This window comes from Lathamus discolor, chromosome W, assembly GCF_037157495.1.
Source record: "Lathamus discolor isolate bLatDis1 chromosome W, bLatDis1.hap1, whole genome shotgun sequence".
Taxonomy (NCBI): Eukaryota; Metazoa; Chordata; class Aves; order Psittaciformes; family Psittacidae; genus Lathamus; species Lathamus discolor.
In genome coordinates, this window is record NC_088908.1 from 1536577 (window position 1) to 1557765 (window position 21189).

At 43.5% G+C, this 21189-nt stretch overlaps 1 protein-coding gene across 2 annotated transcripts in view; it reads left to right on the forward strand.

Annotated features, from left to right (window-relative positions):
* The first annotated feature begins 781 nt into the window (after nt 1-781).
* The window catches only part of LOC136004244 (transcription factor RFX3-like), a 37678-nt gene continuing 17270 nt past the window's right edge, over nt 782-21189 (forward strand). The window contains exons 1-6 of one of the 2 annotated variants that reach the window (XM_065660568.1): nt 782-820; nt 4567-4652; nt 6311-6432; nt 7917-8029; nt 8848-8963; nt 9447-9601. In XM_065660568.1, the coding sequence (XP_065516640.1) occupies nt 6321-6432; nt 7917-8029; nt 8848-8963; nt 9447-9601 (496 nt within the window). In that variant the 5' untranslated portion in view covers nt 782-820; nt 4567-4652; nt 6311-6320. Of the gene's footprint in view, nt 821-4566; nt 4653-5875; nt 5959-6310; nt 6433-7916; nt 8030-8847; nt 8964-9446; nt 9602-21189 lie in introns of those variants that run through there. The other variant, XM_065660569.1, reaches the window with a different exon arrangement.

A 21189-nucleotide genomic window follows, 5' to 3' on the forward strand; every position in this document is an offset into this window, starting at 1 on the left:
AACCAGTCACCACATTGTAGAAGGCTACTGGGTTGGTCAAGCATGATTTCCCCTTTGTAAATCCATGCCGACAACTCTCAAGCATCTTCTTGTCTTTCATAGGTGGGACTTAGGTTTCCTAACACCATCCCTGCATACTCAGACAGTCTTTCTATATGCCTCCTGGGTTTCCTGACCCTGCTTCCACCTCTTACATACTTTCTTATGTTTGAGCTTTGTAAGGAGCTCCTTGTTCATCCATGCAGGCTTCCTGCCACCTTTGCTTGACTTCCTGTATGTTGGGATGGACTGTTTTTTAGCTTCAAGGAGGTGATCCTTGAAAAATCTACCAGCTCTCCTGGACCTCTTTGCCCAGTAGGACTACCTCATATGGGATTATTCCAAGCAGAGCCCAGAAGAGTCCCAAGTCTTCTCTCCTCAAGTCCAGTGTTTTGATACATCAGTTCTTGCCAGGAGGAGGAAATCAACACAAAGCTGAACCTAATCACAAGCTCTTCTGTCATTTTATATATGTGCTGCTTAAAGTAATGAAAATGAACAACAGAATTTGAAATTCAAAGCTCCTATTACTTTTTTTTTTTTTCCAGATTGTGGGAAAATAACTCAACACTGCCAAGAAGTATCTGTTCAGAACTGCATGATATTTTACTTTTGTTATCACTTCTTAAAAAATTATGCGTTTTTAGGTATGTGCTCTCTCACGTCTACTGATATCAGACTCCAGTGATATCAAGTGCAGATCTGACAAACCTTTATTTTTCACAAGAGAAGTTAAAGAATTTCCACTAGAGGTTCAACTTTCCCACATAAATGAGTACAGGTAAGTCTACATGAACTAGAAATATGAAAAAATAGTTTAATTTAACACTCTACCTCTGTTTCTGCTGCATGGGTTGCTGTCTCATAGCCATATATTGCATGTCCTCTTGTAGCCGATTAAGGGGAGAATCTGGTTTGACACGAATCCCATAATAATGGTATTTGGAGTTCCCCCTTTATGAAAGAACAGAAATAACATTAATTTTATGCATATGCATCATACTTCACAATTTGCCTTGACTGGAAAACTGTACATAAAACTTAGTCTTTACTTCCCTCTTGCCCTAGTATAAAACTAGGTTATACCAGTTTCTGTAAATCAGTTCACTTAAACTATATTTTCCAGTACTTTACAGCTGGACTTCATTTAAATAGAATAAGGAAAGTAAAAACCAAATACATTACTTATGCAGTCACTGTGAATAAAACAGTTCTGTGCTTGTGTTTGTGTATGTTTCACTAGTCAACTTCAGTCCTGATAAGCTGTGTTCATGTTTACGTGAGTGCTATTGGTGTCTATGTGGGTGCTGATAAAGGCATTGCTCTATGTTAACTTGTTTGGTTAGCTGTGTTAGTGCCATGTGTGTGTTTATCTGCATCTTTGGAACACATGTTCAGTCTCACTTCCAGCTGGACCTGCAAATGGGAACAGCAGTAGATGCATTCATTGGTCTGAGATGAAAGATATCTGGGTCTTAAGGGTACACAGACTTTAGCTATAGCAGACCAGGAGTTTCCTGGGTCCTGAAGACCACTGGATTCGGCAACTCCCTTAACAGTAGGGTTTTAAATATTTTTTCTTTGTTTGCTTGCTTGCTTTTAGCATACAAGATTCACATTCACAATTACTATTGATATTTTCATTAATGCAAACCTGGTCCCCAGTCTTCTGGTCCGTAATCCCATGAAGATTGATCGTATGAGTTTTCCAAAGGAGGCAGCATTGACTGGATCTAACTTGTGCTCCTGACAATGACGTAAATAATGGTTGTAAAGGGTACTTCTGGGGAGACTCACTCCTTCTGCAGTTTCATAGTTGTCTAAAAGCCATTGGAGCTATATCAAATATGAAAGAGTGAACATATGTAAATTCAGTATTACTCTACTAAAAAAAAAAATCTTAATTGTACAACACAGATCTCGTATTTTTTAGACCACTCTTAAGGCCTTTTTAATACAGTGACTTTGTTCTTCAATCAAATGTAATCTCTGTAAGTCTCTTTCAATGCTAGATATGCCATGATGCCTTAGTATATTTTAGAATTACAAGGAAATAGCAAAACTAATTGCATTTGTGACCTCATATAGCTCCACTTTTAAAAATCTTTCAGATTCAGTACCATAACATTAACATTTTATGAAGTTATTTGTGCTTTGGAGACAAATTGTTGGAACTCCAAGGAAGTAAAAAAATCCATGTAATATATATTGATTGCAGGAAAAAACCTAAAAGGAGAAAGTTAATACATTTTTAATTCTGGAATATTATACTATTTAACTTCACCTGAAATTAAAAAAAAAAAAAGCAAATGAAAAAACAAAACAGTACTTCATTTAAGGGAATAGGGTTTATTTTCTTCCAAATACAATGATGAAACTAACAAATATAAGGCAACAAGTGATCTAGATGACATAAAAAATAACTAGTACATCTTTAAAATATTATGGGCCATATCCCTTTGTGTTTTAGACTGTTTGCATTTGACTTCAAAGAGAAACAGAATTAGGTTTTTTTTGGGGGGTTAACCGTGTAATTTAATGTAGGATTTTCGTGAGCAATTTTGGAAGCCTGTAGGCAAGCAGTTTCTAATACATCATTGTACCTTTGTGTGGAATAATTAGAAATTAAACTTATATTTAAAATGTAGCATTATTCACGTGTAAAGGAAAAATGGACTTTCAGGGGAAGATGCAGCTACACCTGGTGTGCCAGGAACGTGCACTCCACAGCGGTTCCCATGGCAACATTGATGGAGGATGGAGCAGAATGGAGATTCTTCAGCCATGCTCTGTGCTAACAGCTAACGGCAAACTTGCTGAGGGCGCACTCAATCCCACTGTCTGTGTCACTAAAAAAGATGTTGTATGGGTCCCAACACCGATCTCTGAGGGACACCACCAGTTACTGGTCTCCAGCTGGACATTGAGCCATTGACCACAACTCTTTGTGTGCGGCCATCCAGCCAGTTCTTTATCCACTGAGTGGTACACCTATCAAAATGATGTCTCTCCAATTTAGAGACAACGATGTCGTGTGGGACAGCGTCGAACGCTTTGCACAAGTCCACGTAGATGACGTCAACTGCTCTACCCCTGTCCATCAGTTCTGTAGCCCCATCGTAGAAGGCCACCAAATTGGTCAGGCAGGATTTCCCCTTAGTGAAGCCATGCTGGCTGTCATCAAGCACCTTGTTGTTTTTCATGTGCCTTAGCATGCTTTCTAGGAGAATGTGCACCAAGATTTTGCCATGCACAGAGGTGAGACTGACTGGTCTGTAATTCCCCGGGTCATCCATTTTCCCCTTCTTGAAACTGGGGGTTATATTTCCCTTTTTCCAGTCGTTGGGAACTTCACCTGACTGCCATGATTTTTCAAATATGATGGCCAGGGGCTTAGCAACTTCAGATCACACCTCTTTGAGCATGCTCTTAGAATTCTTTGTGGTATATACCTTTAAAAGTGAAGTGAGAGAATTTTACACCAATAATAATAAGGGTATGTACGACTAGAGTCACTCAAGCTCCACCTTCAAGGTGAAAAATTGTATAAAATGACCCAACAAAGGGGGAATATTGGGGAAGACATCATCGTGGATGAGTCAAGGAAAATTCCATCAGCAGAATACCCTTGACTCCTGGGACCGGTCGACGGGCTGGATATTTCTTCCCCCACCATAGGGATGTCTTTGGGTAAGACTTGCATTGTATTAAGTGCTTCTCTGGGAAAATCAAGTCGCCAGCAAGGCCGAAACCATGTCCTGGGGCTGCATAAAAAGAAGCATGACCAGCAGGCTGAAGGAGGTGATCCTGCCCCTCTACTCTGCTCTCATGAGACCCCAGTTGGAGTACTGTGTACAGTTCTGGTGTCCCAGCATAAGAAGGACATGGAGCTCTTGGAGAAAGTCCAGAGGAGGGCCATGAGGATTATAAGGGGACTAAAGCACCTCCCATATGAAGATAGGCTGAGAAAGTTGGGGCTGTCCATCATTCTTCGACTTTCAGCAGCCTCACAACAGAAGGGTCCTCTGAGAGACCAGGCAAGGTGGACAGCTGCTTCATTTCCTCCATCTCCAAGGCAGATATACCAAAAGTCCATCGGAACCCTTTTGGGTCATTGAAATACCTTAGAGGGTCTATGCCAAGAATGCACGGAGACTCTGGGCCAGTCACAGTGGGGTGCTTTTGCCACTCCTTCCCAGTCAGGATGATTTCAGCCTCCAATACAGTCAGCTGCTGGGATCCCCCTGTCACTCCAGAAATACAAATGGATTCCACCCCTTGATAACTTGATGGCATTAGGCTACACTGTGCACCGGTATCTACTAGAGCCTTATACTCCTGTGGGACTGATGTGCCAGGCCATCTTATCCACACAGTCCATTAAACCTGATTGTCCCTGCTTTCCTGGCTGTAGGCAGGGCCCATCTAATAGTGATCATAAGATTCTTCACTTACTTCTTGTACAAAAGGAGTAGAATTCCTTTTCATAGGAGTAGAAGTAAAATCAGTTCTTTCATTGCCCACCAGAGCCTGGAGCAGCAGCTTTCTTGGGAGGATCCCCATTCACCGTTGTTTTCCTTTGCAGTTCACACACCCATTCATCCAGAACTGAGGTAGGATTTCCGTTCCGCTTTCTCATGTCTTCTTCATGATCCTCTGGGTATCGTCATTGTGACAAGTGACTATTAATCCATAACAATGAATGCTTATCAGAAATATGTTTTGACACACTCTGGTCAGATCTGTTATTATCTCAACCATTCAGGCCCCATGTTGGGCACTAAAAAGGACTGTTGTGGTTTAAGCCTAGACAGCAACTCAGAACTACGCAGCCACTTTCTCCCTACCCCCCCCTTCCCCCCCACACTTGGGTGGGATGGGGAGGAGAATCTAAAGAATGTAAACCACATGGACTGACGTAAGAACAGTCCAATAACTAAAGTACAACAGAAAACTGCTACTACTAATAATAATGATAAGGGAAATAACAAAGAGAGAGAATATAAAACTATAAGGGAAAAGGGGAAAAAATACAATAAACCTTGTGCTTGCAGCCCAGAAAGCCAAACATCCTGGGCTGCATCAAAAGAAGCATAACCAGCAAGTCAAAGGAGGTGATCCTGCTCCTCTACTCTGCTCTCATGAGACCTCACTTGGAGTACTGTGTACAGTTCTAGTGTCCTTAACATAAAAAGGACATGGAACTGTTGGAATAAGTCCAGAGGAGGGCCACGAGTATGATCAGGAGACTGGAGCACCTCCTGTATGAAGACAGGCTGAGAAAGTTGGGGCTGTTCAGCCTGGAGAAGAGGGGGCTGTTCAGCCTGGAGAAGAGAAGGCTGTGTGGAGACTTCATAGCAGCCTTCCAGTATCTGAAGGGAGCCTACAAGGATGCTGGGGAGGGACTATTCATCAGGGACTGGAGCGATAGGACAAGGGGTTATGGGTTCCAACTTAAACAGGGGAAGTTCAGGTTAGGTATAAGGAAGAAGCTCTTTACTGTGAGGGTGGTGAAGCACTGGAATGGCTTTCCCAAGGAAGTTGTGAATGCTCCATCCCTGGCAGTGTTCAAGGCTAAGTTGGACGGAGTCTTGGGTGACATGGTTTAGTGTGTGGTGTCCCTGCCCACGGCAAGGGGGTTGCAACTAGATGATCTTAAGGTCCTTTCCAAACCTAACTATTCTGTGATTCTATGATGCACAATACAATTGCTCACCGCTCGCTGACTGATACTCAGCCCAATCTGAGCTGTGAACTGGGTCTTCTGGGTGACTCCCCCGATTTTATATACTGGGCATGATGTGCTGTGGCATGGAACTTTGGCTAGTTTGGTTAAGGTATCCTGTCTCTGCTTCCTCCTGGCTTCTTGTGCCCCTCCTCATTGGCAGAGCAAGAGAGCCTGAAAAGTCCTTGATCAGGGTAAGCGCTGCTTAGCAGCAACTAAAACATCGATGTGTTATCAGCATTGTTCTCAGGCTAAATCTGAAACACAGCACTGCACCAGCTACTAGGAAGGAAAAAAAAAAACTGTTACAGCTGAAACCAGGACACATTTTTCCTATTTTAAAAATGGAGTTATATTTTCCATTCTACAGTCAGTGGATTGCCAGTGATCTACCTTTCCTTACTACAGTTATTCTGATTTTTTTTTCTTTTTTGTGAACTAGCATAATTGTATGTCGAGACTTAGAAATCAGGCAGAACAGAGTGTGATGTCGCACTTACAAAAAAGTGAACATAAAGAATAATTTTATATTTGATAATTTTGTAGATACAAGCCTATGCAGAAAGTGGATGGAGTTGCAGATGGTTTCACAGGAAGTGGTCAACAGGCAGGCACATCTGCTGAACAAACTATAATTGCCCAAAGTCAACATCATCAACAATTTTTAGGTATGATGTTTTATACTGTTGTAAAAATAAAATAAACTCCATTATTGCCTTGAACATCAAGTCATATAAATACAATAATTATTTTAGTTATGTTACCCCGTTCAAAACTCTCAATGATAGCAAAAGAAAATGATACTCATAGAAGCTATATGTTCCGTATTGTAACACTTCTGTAATGGTCTTCCACTTCTCAAGTGTAAGGTGTACCGCAAAATGACACTCTGCTTTGACTCCCATCTCTACAGGATCCCAGATGTAAACATCTTATGTAAACATGCCTTGCAAAGGGATTAATGTGTTCATCAAATAGACCATCTAATTCTAAGTCCTCTGCTTCACTTTTAGTTACAATAATATCCTCAGGGGCGATCTCAGTTCCCGCAGGACTTACTTCCCTGGCAGTAGCGGAAGCTTTCCCTAAACCTACGGTAGTTTTATAAAAATCCTCAATCAGATCATCAAAATTGGTGGCAATGATAACATGAGTATTTAAACTCTCGTTTGTATAACATGAGTATTTAAACTCTCGTTTGTCTGTCCAATAAGGTTCAAGAGCCGTCTTAGATTGTTGTTTAATATGCATCATAGAGATATAAAAGAAAAACTGCAAAATCTACTTTCATTGTAGATTTAAAATATATTGCAATGCAATTGCAGTGAAGCATTTTATACAGAAATGCATAGTGAAAATCTTTCCCTAGAAGTTCATCAATTTCCACTGGCTTCCCTTTTTTTTTTTTTTTTGAATATGCACATAAATTTGGATTTTATTTCTGCTCTGCAGTTGTGTTGACCATTATCAAGGTGTATTGAGTTTGTGCTGCAACATTATAAATGGAAAGAGATGAATAGTTAAAAACAGAAACCAAAGGTTTGTGTTTAAAATGTGCATTTTGTACATTCATTGATGTAGCTAAGCATATTGATTTCTCAGATGTAGAAGCAAGTGGCAATTTAGTAATTTACTTATGTAAAAAAGCTTATTAAATATGTTATTGCAATATTTTTACACTTAGTTTCATCTATTAGGATTTTGAAGCACCACATCTTTTGGCCTAAACTTGCTGTTACAGAAATCATTGGGAACCTTAGACTACAGTTTGCATGTTTTTGAATTTTCTCTTCTACTGTCCCCCTGGTTGACAGTGCACTCCCTCCCCCTCCCCCCCCCAGTGTATCTCTTGGAAACATTTATGAGAAATAAAGCAAATGTTAGCTATGGTTGAAAGTCTTGTAAATTTCAAATAAAATGCTGCTGCTATCTGTCAAGAATAACTGAAAATCTATTGCTTAAAAAATAGCTATCTGGTTTGTTCACAATTTTGTTTCAACTTTAAAATATATTATGTATAAAAGACATTCCTCTTTGGGCATTATGACCTTCTAGACTTCATTTCTTTACATCATACTTAAATGTTTTCTAATCAAACTGTAGTTGGCACCATTCACAATTGCTTTCTTCTGTTATGTTCTCACGGAAACAGATGCATCTCGAGTACTTCCAGAGTTTGGAGAAGTTGAAATATCTTCTCTACCAGATGGTACTACCCTTGAGGACATAAAATCACTGCAAAGTCTTTATCGAGAGCACTGTGAGGTAAGAGGAAAGAGGAATTTCACATAAATCATTCTTTGAAAATTCATGTCTTCAACTGAGATTAAGTACAGCAGGATGACTAACACAAAACACATTACAGCTATTCCACTTGTATCTGATGTGCTCCTCAAATATTTTGCTTATTCCCTCAGAAAAAAACGTTTACAAAAAGGCACCTCTAGAATTTCTCTCTTTATAGAAGAAAGAAAATAACATGTAATAGAATAACAATACTGGAATATATTTAAGAATTTTAGATAAATTGAACTTTAGATAAAATATAGAGAGAGTTTCGCTTCTGTTTATAGGAGTTGAAATCAGATTAAATTCTTAGTTCTAATGTTGCTATTAAAAATAAGCTCACTTTTTCCTTCAAGTTTTAAAGAAGCAGGTTGTTTAAGAACTTACTTATGGATACATTTCATAGTGAATAAAGTGTTTTTAAATTATTGCTGAAGGTGTTTTAAAACATGTAGTGAAGTGGCAAAATTCATGAAAAAGCAAGTTTCCTTTGTGTTTTTAATAGTGTTGAAAGTTCTGGTTAGGTGAATTCACCTGATATATCTGCTTAGGCTCTTTTCTGGAGGCTTCGTTGTATTTGCATGTGGCCTGATCTGAGTCTCTGTACACACTAGTATGGACAGTTGGCAAATTTGTTGATAAAAAATTATTGAAAAGGTTGTTATATGTTTATTCATAAGCATACCTTTTGCTATTTTTTCTGCAAAATGACCAGGGGGGAGCTATAGCCCTGTGAAGGGTTTGAGAGGAGGGGGTTGAGGTAGAAAATTATCTGCACTTGTTTTATATTTTTTTAGGCAATAGTGGATGTTGTTGTGAATCTTCAGTTTAGTCTGATAGAAAAGTTGTGGCAGACTTTCTGGCGCTATTCTCCTGCTGCTCCAGCTGGCGATGCAGCTATTATTGAATTGAGGTCAGTAAATGTCTCTTTTTGTTTACTGTTCACCATCATAATAAAACAGCAGGAGTCAAATCAAAGAAATTCTTAGTTTTACTAAGGCTAAGAACCTTTTTTGATATCACTAGTTTTTCAGGTTAAATTATGTTGTCTACTATTTGACATATAGCCTGTCAGTATATGTCAAACTGCAGCCTTGAAATGGTTGTGTATACATATATTTTTTACTTTGCTTGGAGAACTAAAATCAAAGTATCTTTTCACAAGATACTGTCCGGTTCATTTAAATTGCAAGGGACTTTTTTATTATACCTCTGCATAATTTATGGACTGGAGCAGAACTTTGGAGGCCATTTTTCCCCAGTTTCATATGAAGAAGTTTGAATTTCAGTTGGACGTAGCAGAGACATTTTTTAAGTTTTTTTTAAATAATCAATTTCAAAGTCCATTGTACCTTTCTTATCATGCATTTTCATTTGTTGCATTTATTCACACCAGCAATCTGAGTGAAATAGAAAATCGACTTCCAAAAGGAAAGCTGATTATTCTGTGCAAATATGAGGCTATTCTGAAATGGATGGGTAATTGTGACCATGTGATGTACCAGGCTTTGGTGGAGATTCTCATTCCTGATGTCCTTAGACCTATTCCTAGTAAGTTCAAACCAGATATCATCTCACAAGACTGTGTTGTGTTTTGCTTTGTTTCATTGTTTTGTTTTATGTGGAAATTTTTTTTGTACCTCACATGAAATTTTGGGAATGATTTGGAAGGATGTAAACATAGTGTGTGTCATCTTTCCTTAATCCTGTTGAATAGGAAAGTGTGCTGGAGCTGATGTAAGCATTGTGTGTAAAGAAAAGGAGAGTGGATATTTCACTGCATTTAGGAAAGTCTCTAGAAGTTTTAAGAATATATTTCTCTATAGAATATGCCTTTGTCACTGCAAATTCTAAGTTTTTATTAATTTTAAGATAAAAAAGGGTTCTTTCACATACTGTCTCTATTCTACCAGACAGCTGTGAATAGACTATGGCCATGAGCCTGAAGTCAGACCACCCCCAACTCTTCTACCTGCTCTGCTACTGAGCAGTGCAGAGGGGATGGGGAATGGGGGTTGCAGTTAGTTCATAACACTTCATCCCTGCTTCTTCTCCCTCCTCACACTGATCCCCTGATCAAGCATGGGTCCTTCCCATGGGCTGCAGTTCAATAACTGTTCCAGCATGGGTTAATTCCATTGGATATGGTCCACAAGGAACAGAGCGTGTCAGCATGAGTTCCCCACGTGCCACCATTCCTGCCACAAGCCTGTTCCAATGTGGGGTCCTCCAAAGGCTGCAGCGTGGATATCTGCTCCGACATTGTCTTTCATGATCTGCAGGGTTACTGCCTGCTTCACCATGGTCTTTACCATAGGCTGCAGGGGAATCTCCTCCCCCTCTTCATCACCGACCTTGGTGTCTGCACAGTTGTTTCTCTCACATATTCTCAATCTTCTCTCATATCTGCTGCAAAATGTTCTTACCCTTTCTTAAATATGTGCTAGCAGTGTCACGGATTGGCTCAGCTTTGGCCAGCAGTGGGTCCGTCTTGGGGCTGGCTGGAACTGACTCTGTCCGACATGGGGGCAGCTCCTGATTTTTCTCACAGAGGCCATCCCTGCAGCCCCACCACTACTAAAACCTTGCCACATAAACCCAATATAAAAGAATGGAGAGAGGAGAGAGAGACAAGAAAGAAAACAGATGAGAGGCAAGAAAAGAGGTGAGAGAGACAACAGAGACTATGGAGATGAAAGAGATCAGAGATAGATGAAAGAGGTGAGTGAGACATCAGAAACAGGTGAGAGAGAGATGAGAGAGGCTCAAGGGTTGAGATCACTGGCCTTCCTAGGCACTTCATGGGTCCCCTACTCACTGGCTAGTCCAGACTGATGCTCACTAGCAAACACACACTCTTGCCCCCCGGGCACTCCACATTTGCAAGTCCTCCTGGGCATACCAGCAGAGACCCTTGCCTGCCTGATACCCTGGCCCAGACCCGAGGTCCCTGCTACTTGCGATCTAGTCCAGCTTGAAATTTGATAGTGAACACACATGCACACCCCAATGTAATGTACACCAGGTTTGGGGAAGATACAGACACTTGCCTTCCTCCAGCAGCCAGCACCAGCCACACAGACTGTGACCCACGGTCCTCCTCCAGCTGCCTACACTGAGCCCCTTGCTCACCTCACTCACACCAGTCTGCCTGCCCAGTAACTGTTTTTTGGGAGACACACTGTTCCCACCACAGTGACTAGAGGTTAAAGACTCCCACTCGCTCCAGTAGCTGACACCACAGGCCAGGGATGTCTGCAACTCTGGTCTGACTCCAGTAGTTGGCACCAAATTCAGTCATGCCCCGAGCAGTCTGGGCACAAAGTCTGTAGCACCCTCCCTAGATCCTGCAGATTATCATTTGCTCCTACTATTCCAAGTAGGTTCTAGTGATACTATAATGAGGCAACTTAGAAGCATCAAAAGAGACTATATGTCCCTTGAACCAATGTTAAAAGGATCAGGAGCACAGGCTGGAATCTCCTCTATCCTCCCAGTCAGAGGAAGCAGTCAAGGAAGGAGTAGGTGAATTGAACAGGTAAATGCCTGGTTCTGTAGCTGGTGCCATACTGAAGGGTTTGGTTTCTATGCTCATGGATCTACCTGAGAGGGGGCCACAACTTGTAAAGAGTAGAGTCTACTATCTACTGCTACTCTTTCATGTGGGCACGAATGACATGGCATGCCAGAACCTGGTCAAAATCAAGGAAGACTATAAAGCCCTGGGGATGCAAGTGAAAAATATTGCTGCCCAAGTTATCTTCTCCTCCATTTTAACAGTTAGAGGAAGGAGTGCAGCCAGAAATAGGCATATATTGCAAATCAACTACTGGCTTTGCGGCTGGTGCCATCATGAGGATTTTGGCTTTTATGACAATGGGACATTCTTTGATGGTGGTAGCCTGTTAGGGAGGCATGGTATCCGCCTTTCTAGAAGCAGCAAGGGAATCCTTGGCAGCAGGCTGGCCAACTTGGTGAGGCAGTCTTTAAACTGGAGGACTTGGGGAGCAGGGTCCAAAGTGTCCATGCTCACGCCATGGCAACCATCTGGGGAATAAGCCAGACCAACCAGAGCAGTGACAAACGTTCCTTAGCTGCTTCCAAGATGAGAATCAGAAGACCAACCACCTCAAGAGCATGTATACCAATGCATGCAGCCTGGGGAACAAACAGGAGGAACTGGAGCTCTGCACCCAATCAGAAAGCTATTGGAATAGCTGAAACATAGTGGGACAACTCACATGACTGGAGGATCGCAATGGATGGCTATGGGCCGTTTTGTAAAGACAGGCAGGGTAGAAGAGGAGGAGGAGTCACACTCTAGGACAACCTCGAATGAATAGAAGTCAACTAGGGCGATTGTGGAAGCCCTATCAAATGCCTCTGGGTCAAGATCAGAGGGGTCATCTCTGAGGGGGATCATACAGTAGCCCTCTTCTACGGACCTCCAAACCAAGAGAGTAAGGCCAACAAAGCAATAATTGGGTCACTTAAGCAAGCTTCGGGTCAACAGAACATGGTTCTTATGGGTGACATCAACTACCCAGACATTTGTTGGAAGAACAATAAAGCAGCTCACATGGGTTCAAACTTAAACAGGGGAAGTTTAGGTTAGATATAAAGAAGAAGTTCTTTACCGTGAGGGTGGTGAAGCACTGGAATGAGTTGCCCAAGGAAGTTGTGAATGCTCCATCCCTGGCAGTGTTCAAGGCCAAGTTGGACGGAGTCTTGGGTGACATGGTTTAGTGTGTGTTGTCCCTGCCCATGGCAGGGGGGTTGCAACTAGATGATCTTAAGGTCCTTTCCAAACCTAACTGTTCTATGACTCTATTCTATGTCATCCATCAAGTTCCTGGAATGCATAGAAGACTGCTTCCTCATGCAAGTGTTAGATGTGCCAAACCTTTGAGAAGTCATGGAGATTGGGGGACGTCCCAGAAGGCTTAACGTCACCCCTATCTTCAAGAATGAGGATCTCGAAATTGGATCTCAAAGTAGGATCCAGGAAATTATAGTCTCATCAGTCTTTCTTCACTCCCCAGGAAGGTTATGGAACGAATCCTCCTGGGGGCTCTCTCAAGTCAACTGAAGCACGTGACTGGGAAAAGCCAGCATGAATTCACCAGGGGCAAATCATGCTTGACAGACCTGATCACCTCCTATGATAAAGTAACCTACTCGGTTGATGTGAGGGAGTGGCGGACACTGTCTCCCTGGATTTCTCTAAGGCTTTCAATACAGTTTCCCACAGCCTCCTCCTAGAGAATCTGATGCGTTACGGTATAGACAAGTGGTGGGGAACTAGCTGACAGGCTGCATCCAGAGGGTGGTGGCAAATAGCTCCTGTTCTGACTGGCGACCTGTCACTAGTGGGGTCCCCCCGGGGATCAATATTTGACCCAACGCTGTTTAATATCTTCATAAATGATCTGGAAGATGGGCTCAAATGGATCCTGACCAAGTTTGCTGATGATACCACACTGAGTGGGGAAGTAGATGCTTTCGAAGGGAGAGCCACCCTGCAGGATGACCTGGATAGGCTGGAAGAGTGGGCTAACAAGAACTTTATGAAGTTCAACAAGGACAAGCATAAGGTCTTGCACCTGGGAAAACACAATAAAAGACTGCAGCACAGCTGGCTACATGGCTGGGCAGCAGCTCTGTGGAAACAGACCTGAGGGTCCTGGTGGACAACAAGCTCAATATGAGTGAACAGTATGCTGTTGCTGTGGCAAAGAGTGCCAACAGGATGCTGGGTTACATCAACAAGGGCATCACCAGCAGAGATAAAGATGTCATTATCCAACTCTACTCAGCACTTGTCACGCCACACCTGGAGTAATGTGTTCAGTTTGAGTCACCACTATGGAAAAAAGATGTGGACAGGCTGGGGAGGGTCCAGAGAAGGGCTATAAAGATGAGCAAAGGACTGGGAAGCCTGCAGCATGAGGAAAGGCTGAGAGAAGAGGGTTTGTTCAGCCTGGAGAAAAGAAGGCTGAGGGGAGACATTATCACCAGTATTTAAAGGGGGGATAAACAGAAGGCAGAGATTGACTTTTTACAGGGTATCACATGGAAAAGACAAGAGGTAATGGGTACAAGTTACTCCTGTGGAGATTCCGGTTGGACACTAGAGGATAATTTTTCACAATGAGAACAATCAGCCACTGGAATAGCATCCCCAGGGAAATGGCGGATTCCTCAACACGGGACACTTTTAAGATTCGGCTGGGTAGCATGCTGGGACATCTAGTCTAGATCATGCTTTGCCTAGAATGGTTGGACCAGATGATACTTGAGGTCCCTCCCAACCTGGGATTCTAGGATTCTGTGATTGTCTGAGAAGCCAGGTCTGTTGGGAGGCGACGGGATTCACTGGACCAAATGGGGCAAGAGTGTCTTTGCCAAAAAGATGGCCCGACTTATAAGGAGGGCTTAAAACTAGATTTAGTGGGGAAAGGGGATGGAGTTTTGAGCACCAAGCAAGAGCCAAGGGCTGCTGATGGATTTGGGAATCAACAGGGAAATGCCTAAGAAATGCCACAAAGAAATTAGGGCATGTTCCTCTAAAAAGATTACATGGTCAATAAGACCACTAAAGTGGGCTTAAAACAATGTACGCAGCATGGGTAACAAACAGGAGGGCTTGGAAGCCATTGTGCAGCTGGAAAGCTATGATCTAATCGCTATTGCTGAAATGTGGTGGGACAAACTGCACGCCTGGAGTGCTGCGATTGAGGACTATAAACCATTCAAAAGGGACAGGCAATGAAGGAGCCTGGGGGGGGGGGTGGTGGGCGTCTGTGTAAAAAGATGGATTGACTGCAGAGAGCTGCCATTGAAAAACAGCAATGAACAGGTTGAGAGCTTATGGATAAAAATAAGGGAACAGCCAACAAAGGAAACCTTGTGGTTGGTGTTTACTACAGGCCGCCTGATGCAGGGGAGGATGTTGATGAAGCATTTGCATCCTTACTTTGACTACAGGAAGCATCACACTTGCTGGCTCTGATCCTCCTGGGGCACGTCAATCGTCCTGACACTGGAAATCTCTCTTCCACATCTCTCAGGCCCCTGAACCTCAAGGCAGGGGGTACTGGGAGAATGGAGTTCCTCCCATCATAGGAGAAGAGCAGGTTCGAGACCACCTGAGGAACCCAAGCATACACAGGTCCATGGGACCCAATGAGATTCATGCCAGGGTCCTGAGGGAATTGGCTGATATAGTTGCCAAGTCATTCTACATTATATTTTAAAAGGCATAGCAGTCAGGAGGACCCTGGGAACTACCCACTAGTCAGCCTCACCTCTGCGCCTGCTAAGATCATGGAGCAGATCCTCCTGGAAGATATGTCGAGGCATACGGATGACAGGGAGGTGATTAGAGACAGCCAACATGGCTTCAGCAAGGGCAAATCGTGCCTGACTAATCTAGTGGCCTTCTACGATGCAGTGACTGCATCAGCGGACAAGGGAAGAGCTATGGATGTCATCTACCTGGACTTCTATAAGGCCTTTGATGCGGTCCTCCACAACATTCTTGCTGATAAATTGGAGAAATATGGGCTGTTAGATGGATAAGAAACTGGCTGGATGGCCACATCCAAAGAGTTACAGTCAATGGCTCAATGTCCAAATGGAAACCAGTGATGAGTGGTGCCCCTCAGAGGTCTGTATTGGGACCAGTACTGTTTAATATCTCGATGAACGACACAACAGGATTGAGTGCACCCTCAGCAAATTTGCCGATGACACCAAGCTATGTGGTGAGGTCGACATGCTGGACGGAAGGGATGCCATCCAGAAGGACCTTGACACACTTGAGAGGTGGGCAATCCCAGGCACAGCTACAGGTTGGGACGAGAAGTGATTCAGAGCAGCCGTGTGGAGAAGGACTTGGGTGTGTTGGTCGATGATAACCAAACATGAGCCGGCTTCAGTGTGCGCTCGCTCCAATTGAAATGGGCCAGAGATGTCAAAAACTGCAAGAAAGGGTTCTTCAGGTACATAAACCACAAGAAGAAACAGAAGGAAAATATCGTCCTGCTGTTAAGCAGGAGAGGGAAATTAGTCGCCAGCAAGGCCGAAACCATGTCCTGGGGCTGCATAAAAAGAAGCATGACCAGCAGGTTGAAGGAGGTGATCCTGCCCCTCTACTCTGCTCTCATGAGACCCCAGTTGGAGTACTGTGTACAGTTCTGGTGTCCCAGCATAAGAAGGACATGGAGCTCTTGGAGAAAGTCCAGAGGAGGGCCATGAGGATTATAAGGGGACTAAAGCACCTCCCATAGGAAGACAGGCTGAGAAAGTTGGGGCTGTTCATCTGGGAGAAGAGAAGGCTGAGTGGAGACCTCATAGCAGCCTTCCAGTATCTGAAGGGAGCCTTCAGGCATGCAGGCGGGGCACTCTTCATCAGGGACTGGAGCGATAGGACAAGGGGTAATGGGTTCAAACTTAAACAGGGGAAGTTCAGGTTAGATATAAGGAAGAAGTTCTTTACGGCGAGGGTGGTGAGGAACTGGAACAGGTTGCCCAACCAAGTGGTAAATGCTCCATCCCTGGCAGTGCTCAAGGCTGAAGCCATGTCCTGGGGCTGCATCAAAAGAAGCATAACCAGCAGGTTGAAGGAGGTTATCCTGCCCCTCTACTCTGTTCTCATGAGACCCCTCTTGGACTACTGTGTACATGCTTGAAGAAGAAATACTGGTGTTTTTTATATGTATTAAAGCTTTTGTTTAAAGTTACTTTTATGGTAAACTTATCCCAGTGTAATAAAAATATAAAAACATCTACTCTTGCTTTTAAACCAAGACAAATGTCCAGTTTCCCATGAAAGAAAATGAAGTAAAAAACTTCAAAGTTGGCTGGTTTTGCATACATAACAGTTGTTTCATGATTTCCCAATTTTTCCAATGAAAATTTCCAAATTTTCTGTTGGATAAACGCCTATTTTCTGAAAAGTGTATTGGCATATCTGATTTTGAATAGAAAAGAAACAGGGAAAGTTTAGATTGGATATAAGGAAGAAGTTCTTTACTGTAAGGGTGGTGAGGCACTGGAATGGCTTTCCCAAGGAAGTTGTGAATGCTCCATCCCTGGCGGTGTTCAAGGCCAGGTTGGACAGAGCCTTGGGTGACATGGTTTAGTGGGAGGTGTCCCTGCCCATGGCAGGGGGGTTGGAACTAGATGATCTGAAGGTCCTTTCCAACCCTAACTATTCTATGACTCTATGATTCTATGATTTGTTCAAATGTTTCCCTAACTGGGTCCTCCTCTATTGAGGAGAATTATTCCTTGCTGCAGGCTTTCCCTCTGGTCTCAGGGGCCTGGGATTCCTGAAGGCAATCCTTACCAGTAAAGACTCAGGAGCAGAAGGCACTCAGTACCTCGGCTGCCCCCTAACCTTCACATTACCAACCAATTTTGTAAGAACTGCAAGAAAAGCTTCCTTGTTTGTAAGAACTGCGTCCAGCAGAGCTTCTCCCCTTCTGCCCTGTTTTGCTGATTACAAGCTCTCTCTTTTCCATAACACCCTGCACCCTTTGCTTGCCAACCCATTTCACCACTCCCTCGCTTGATTGAGGGTCGTTGTCTCCCTCCCCTGTCAATTGAAGTTTAAAGTTCTCACCAGGTTGGCCAACCTGTTGGAAAATATGGTTTTCCCCATTTGGTCAGATGGAATCCATTTCCCTAGCAGTCTTGAATCACAGAATTGTTAGGGCTGGAAGGGACCTTTGGAGACCATCTAGTACAAAACCCCCCCACACACCCCCCCACCCCCCCCCCCAAGAAAGGGCCACCTAGAGCAGTTTACACAGGAATGTGTCAAGGCGGGTTCCAAATGTCTCCAGAGATGGAGACTCCATAACCCACCTGGGAAGCCCGCTCCAGTGCTCTGCCACCCTCAACGTAAAGAAGTTCTTCCTCATGTTGAGGTGAAACTTCTTGTGTTTTAGTTTATGGCCACTGTTCCTCGTCCTGTCGCTGGACACCACTGGAAAGAGTCTGGCACTTGCCTTTGAGATATTTATATGCATTAATGAGATCCCTTCTCAGTCTCCTCTTCTCTAGACTAAACAGGCCCAGCTCCCGCAATCTCTCCTCATAAAGAGACACTCCAGACCCCTGGTCATCCTTGTGGCCCTCCACTGGACCCTCTCCGGTAGCTCCTTGTCTTTCTTGTACTGAGGAGCACAGAACTGGACACAGTACTCTAGATGTGGCCTTGCCAGGATCCAGCAGAGGGGGAGGGTCACCTCTCTCAACCTGCTGGCCACACACCTCCCGATGCCCCATGGGATACTCTTGGCCCTCCTGGTCTCAAGGGCACACTGCTGGCTCATAGTCAACCTATCATCTAACAATATTGCCAGGTCCTTCTCAGCTGAACTGCTCTCTAGCAGGTCAGCCCCCAGCCTGTACTGGTACTTGGGGTTCTTCCTCCCCAGGTGCAGTACCCTACACTTGCCCTTGTTGAACCTCATCAGGTTTCTCTCTGCCCAATTCTCCAGCCTATCAAGGTCCTGCTGAATGGGACCACAGCCTTCAGGTGTATCAGCCACTGCTCCCAGCTTCACATCATCAGAAAACTTGCTGAGGGTGCACTCTAGCCCTTCATCCATGTCACTGCTACGCAAGTTGAATAAGACCGGACCCAGTATTGATCCCTGGGGAACGCCACTGACTACAGGCCTCCAACTGGATTCTACTCTGCTCATCACGACCCTCTGAGCTCTGCCATTCAGCCACTTGTTGATCCACCTCACTTCTCTGTCACTCACCTAACCTACATTTCCCCGGTTTACCTACGAGGATGTTATGGGAGACGGTGTCAAAAGCCTTGCTGAAGTCGAGGTAGATTATAGCCACTGCTCTCCCCTTGTCGACCCATCCTGCCATGTCATCATTGAAGGCTATCACATTGGTCAAGCATGATTTCCCCTTCGTGAATCCATGCTGACTCCTCCTGATGACCTTCTTCTCTTCTACATGCTTGGTGATGACCTCCAGAATGACCTTTCCAGGGATGGAGGTGAGGCTGACTGGCCTCCTTTTTCCCCAGGTCCTCCTTCTTGTCCTTTTTGTACATGGGAGTAACACTGGCCTTCCTCCAGTCATCGGGCACCTCTCCCGTTCTCTATGATTTTTCAAAGGTGATGGAGAGTGGCAGGGCAACAACATCTGCCAGCTCCCTCAGCACCTGTGGGTGTATCCCATCACGGTCCATGGATTTGTGGGTGTTATGTCTTGTCTAGCCTATCCTAACTCGGCCCTCTACAACCAGGGGGAAGTCTTCCTTTCTCTGGCCTTCTTCTCTTACCTCCAGGGTTTGGACTCCTGAGAGCTGTCCTCATCAGTAAAGACTGAGGCGAAGAAGGCATTATGGTTCCTCCTTCTCTGTGCCTTCCCTTACCAGGACACTCATCTGATTCAGCACCGGCTCCACATTTTCCCTAATCTTCCTTTTGGTGCCGATATACTTGTAGAAGCCTTTCTTCTTGTCCTCGATGTCCTTTGCCAGACTCAATGCCAGGTGGGCCTTGCATACCCTGACGATAGTCCTATAGTCATCCCACTTGGCCTGTCCCTTTTTCCACATCCCTTAAATTTTTCTTAAGATTCACTAGGAGCTCCCTGCTCATCCATGCAGGTCTCCTGCCCCCTTTGCCTGATTTCTTCATCGTGGGGATACACTGGTCTTGGGCTTGGAGGAAATGGTGCTTAAATACTGAATGGCTCTCTTGGACTCCCTTCTCTTCTAGAGCCCTATCCAAAGCAGTTCCACTAAGTAGGTGTTTGAAGAGGCTGGTCAGCTCTCCGGAAGTTTAGGGTTCTAGTCCTGCTTACTGTTGCGCTTCCCCCACGCAGGATCCTGACTTCCACCCTCAACATAAAGTTCTTCCTCATGTTGAGGTGAAACTTCTTGTGTTTTAGTTTAACATCAGCATTGTTCTCAGTCTAAACTCGAAAACACAGCACTGCACCAGCTACTAAGGAGAAAAATGACTGCTAAAGCTGAACCCAGGTCAAAGAAATAAACAGTGAGTTAAAACTTTCAGAAAAAAACAAACTCTAAGTAAAATTTGGTTAGTTGAATTTTTTGTGAAAGCTTTTTAGTGCCCACAAAATGAATGACAAGCTACCCTGCAGGAAAAAGCCAAATGTCCTTGTTTAAAAAGCTGTTAAACATTATACTTGAGTTGGGAGTAAGGTTCATTATTATCTAATTACTCTAGCAAAAAAACAGAGACACTGTGTATTAGCGACAATAGATCCTTTCCCCTGAGAATGGCCTTTCTACCTCTTCACAAGTGACAGGATAGACAGTAACAAACTTGCCTGGGAGTTCCTAATCCAGGCAGAGAAGCTACGTTCAACATATTTTTTCACATCGTATTTCAGAAATTGCAAGTACTGGAAAGACTGCAAAATCCTGTTGTTTGCGAGATTTGTGTAGGAGAGAGATTTCAGATAAGAACCCAAGCTTTTTGAATGCTTATACAAAAATAAATGTTCTCCCCATAACTTTTTTGGCTACATCATTTCACGTGCGTTTAGTAGCACTTTATAAACTATCAGAATGAACTTAGGCCTTTTGTTTCTCACCAGATTGTTCTTAAGATTCTCTGGAAGAGGTTTCTGGCAATTTAAACCACGACACTTGGTGACAGTCAGATCAACTTGAAGAACGCTTGGAGCATGTAGGTGCTTAGGCTTTTGGTAACGGCTGGGTATGTTAACCACTATTTACAGGACAGGACAGAGGACAACAAATTTTTTTCATTTAATGTATCATTTTCAGAGCTCATTAGAAATTTGTGATCACTCTATATACATCACTGTCCACTAATAATACAGTGTTTAGCTAGAAAGGCGGAATATTATTTCTTTAGAAAAATATACTCTTTTCTTCAAAAGACTAAACATTGTTGACACATTATTTACAGTATTCCTTATTCTTTGACTTTTTCTTATTCTGCGGGTAAAAAATTAACGTGAGTGAATGCTTAGTGCATATAAAAAATGTTTATGTAGAAGTGTAAGTGGGTTAGATGGTTGACAGTGCAAAAGAGAGTTTGTTCTTTGACTGGAAACCTCATTAAAAAGAAAAAAGGAAAAAAAAAAAAAAGAAAATAAAG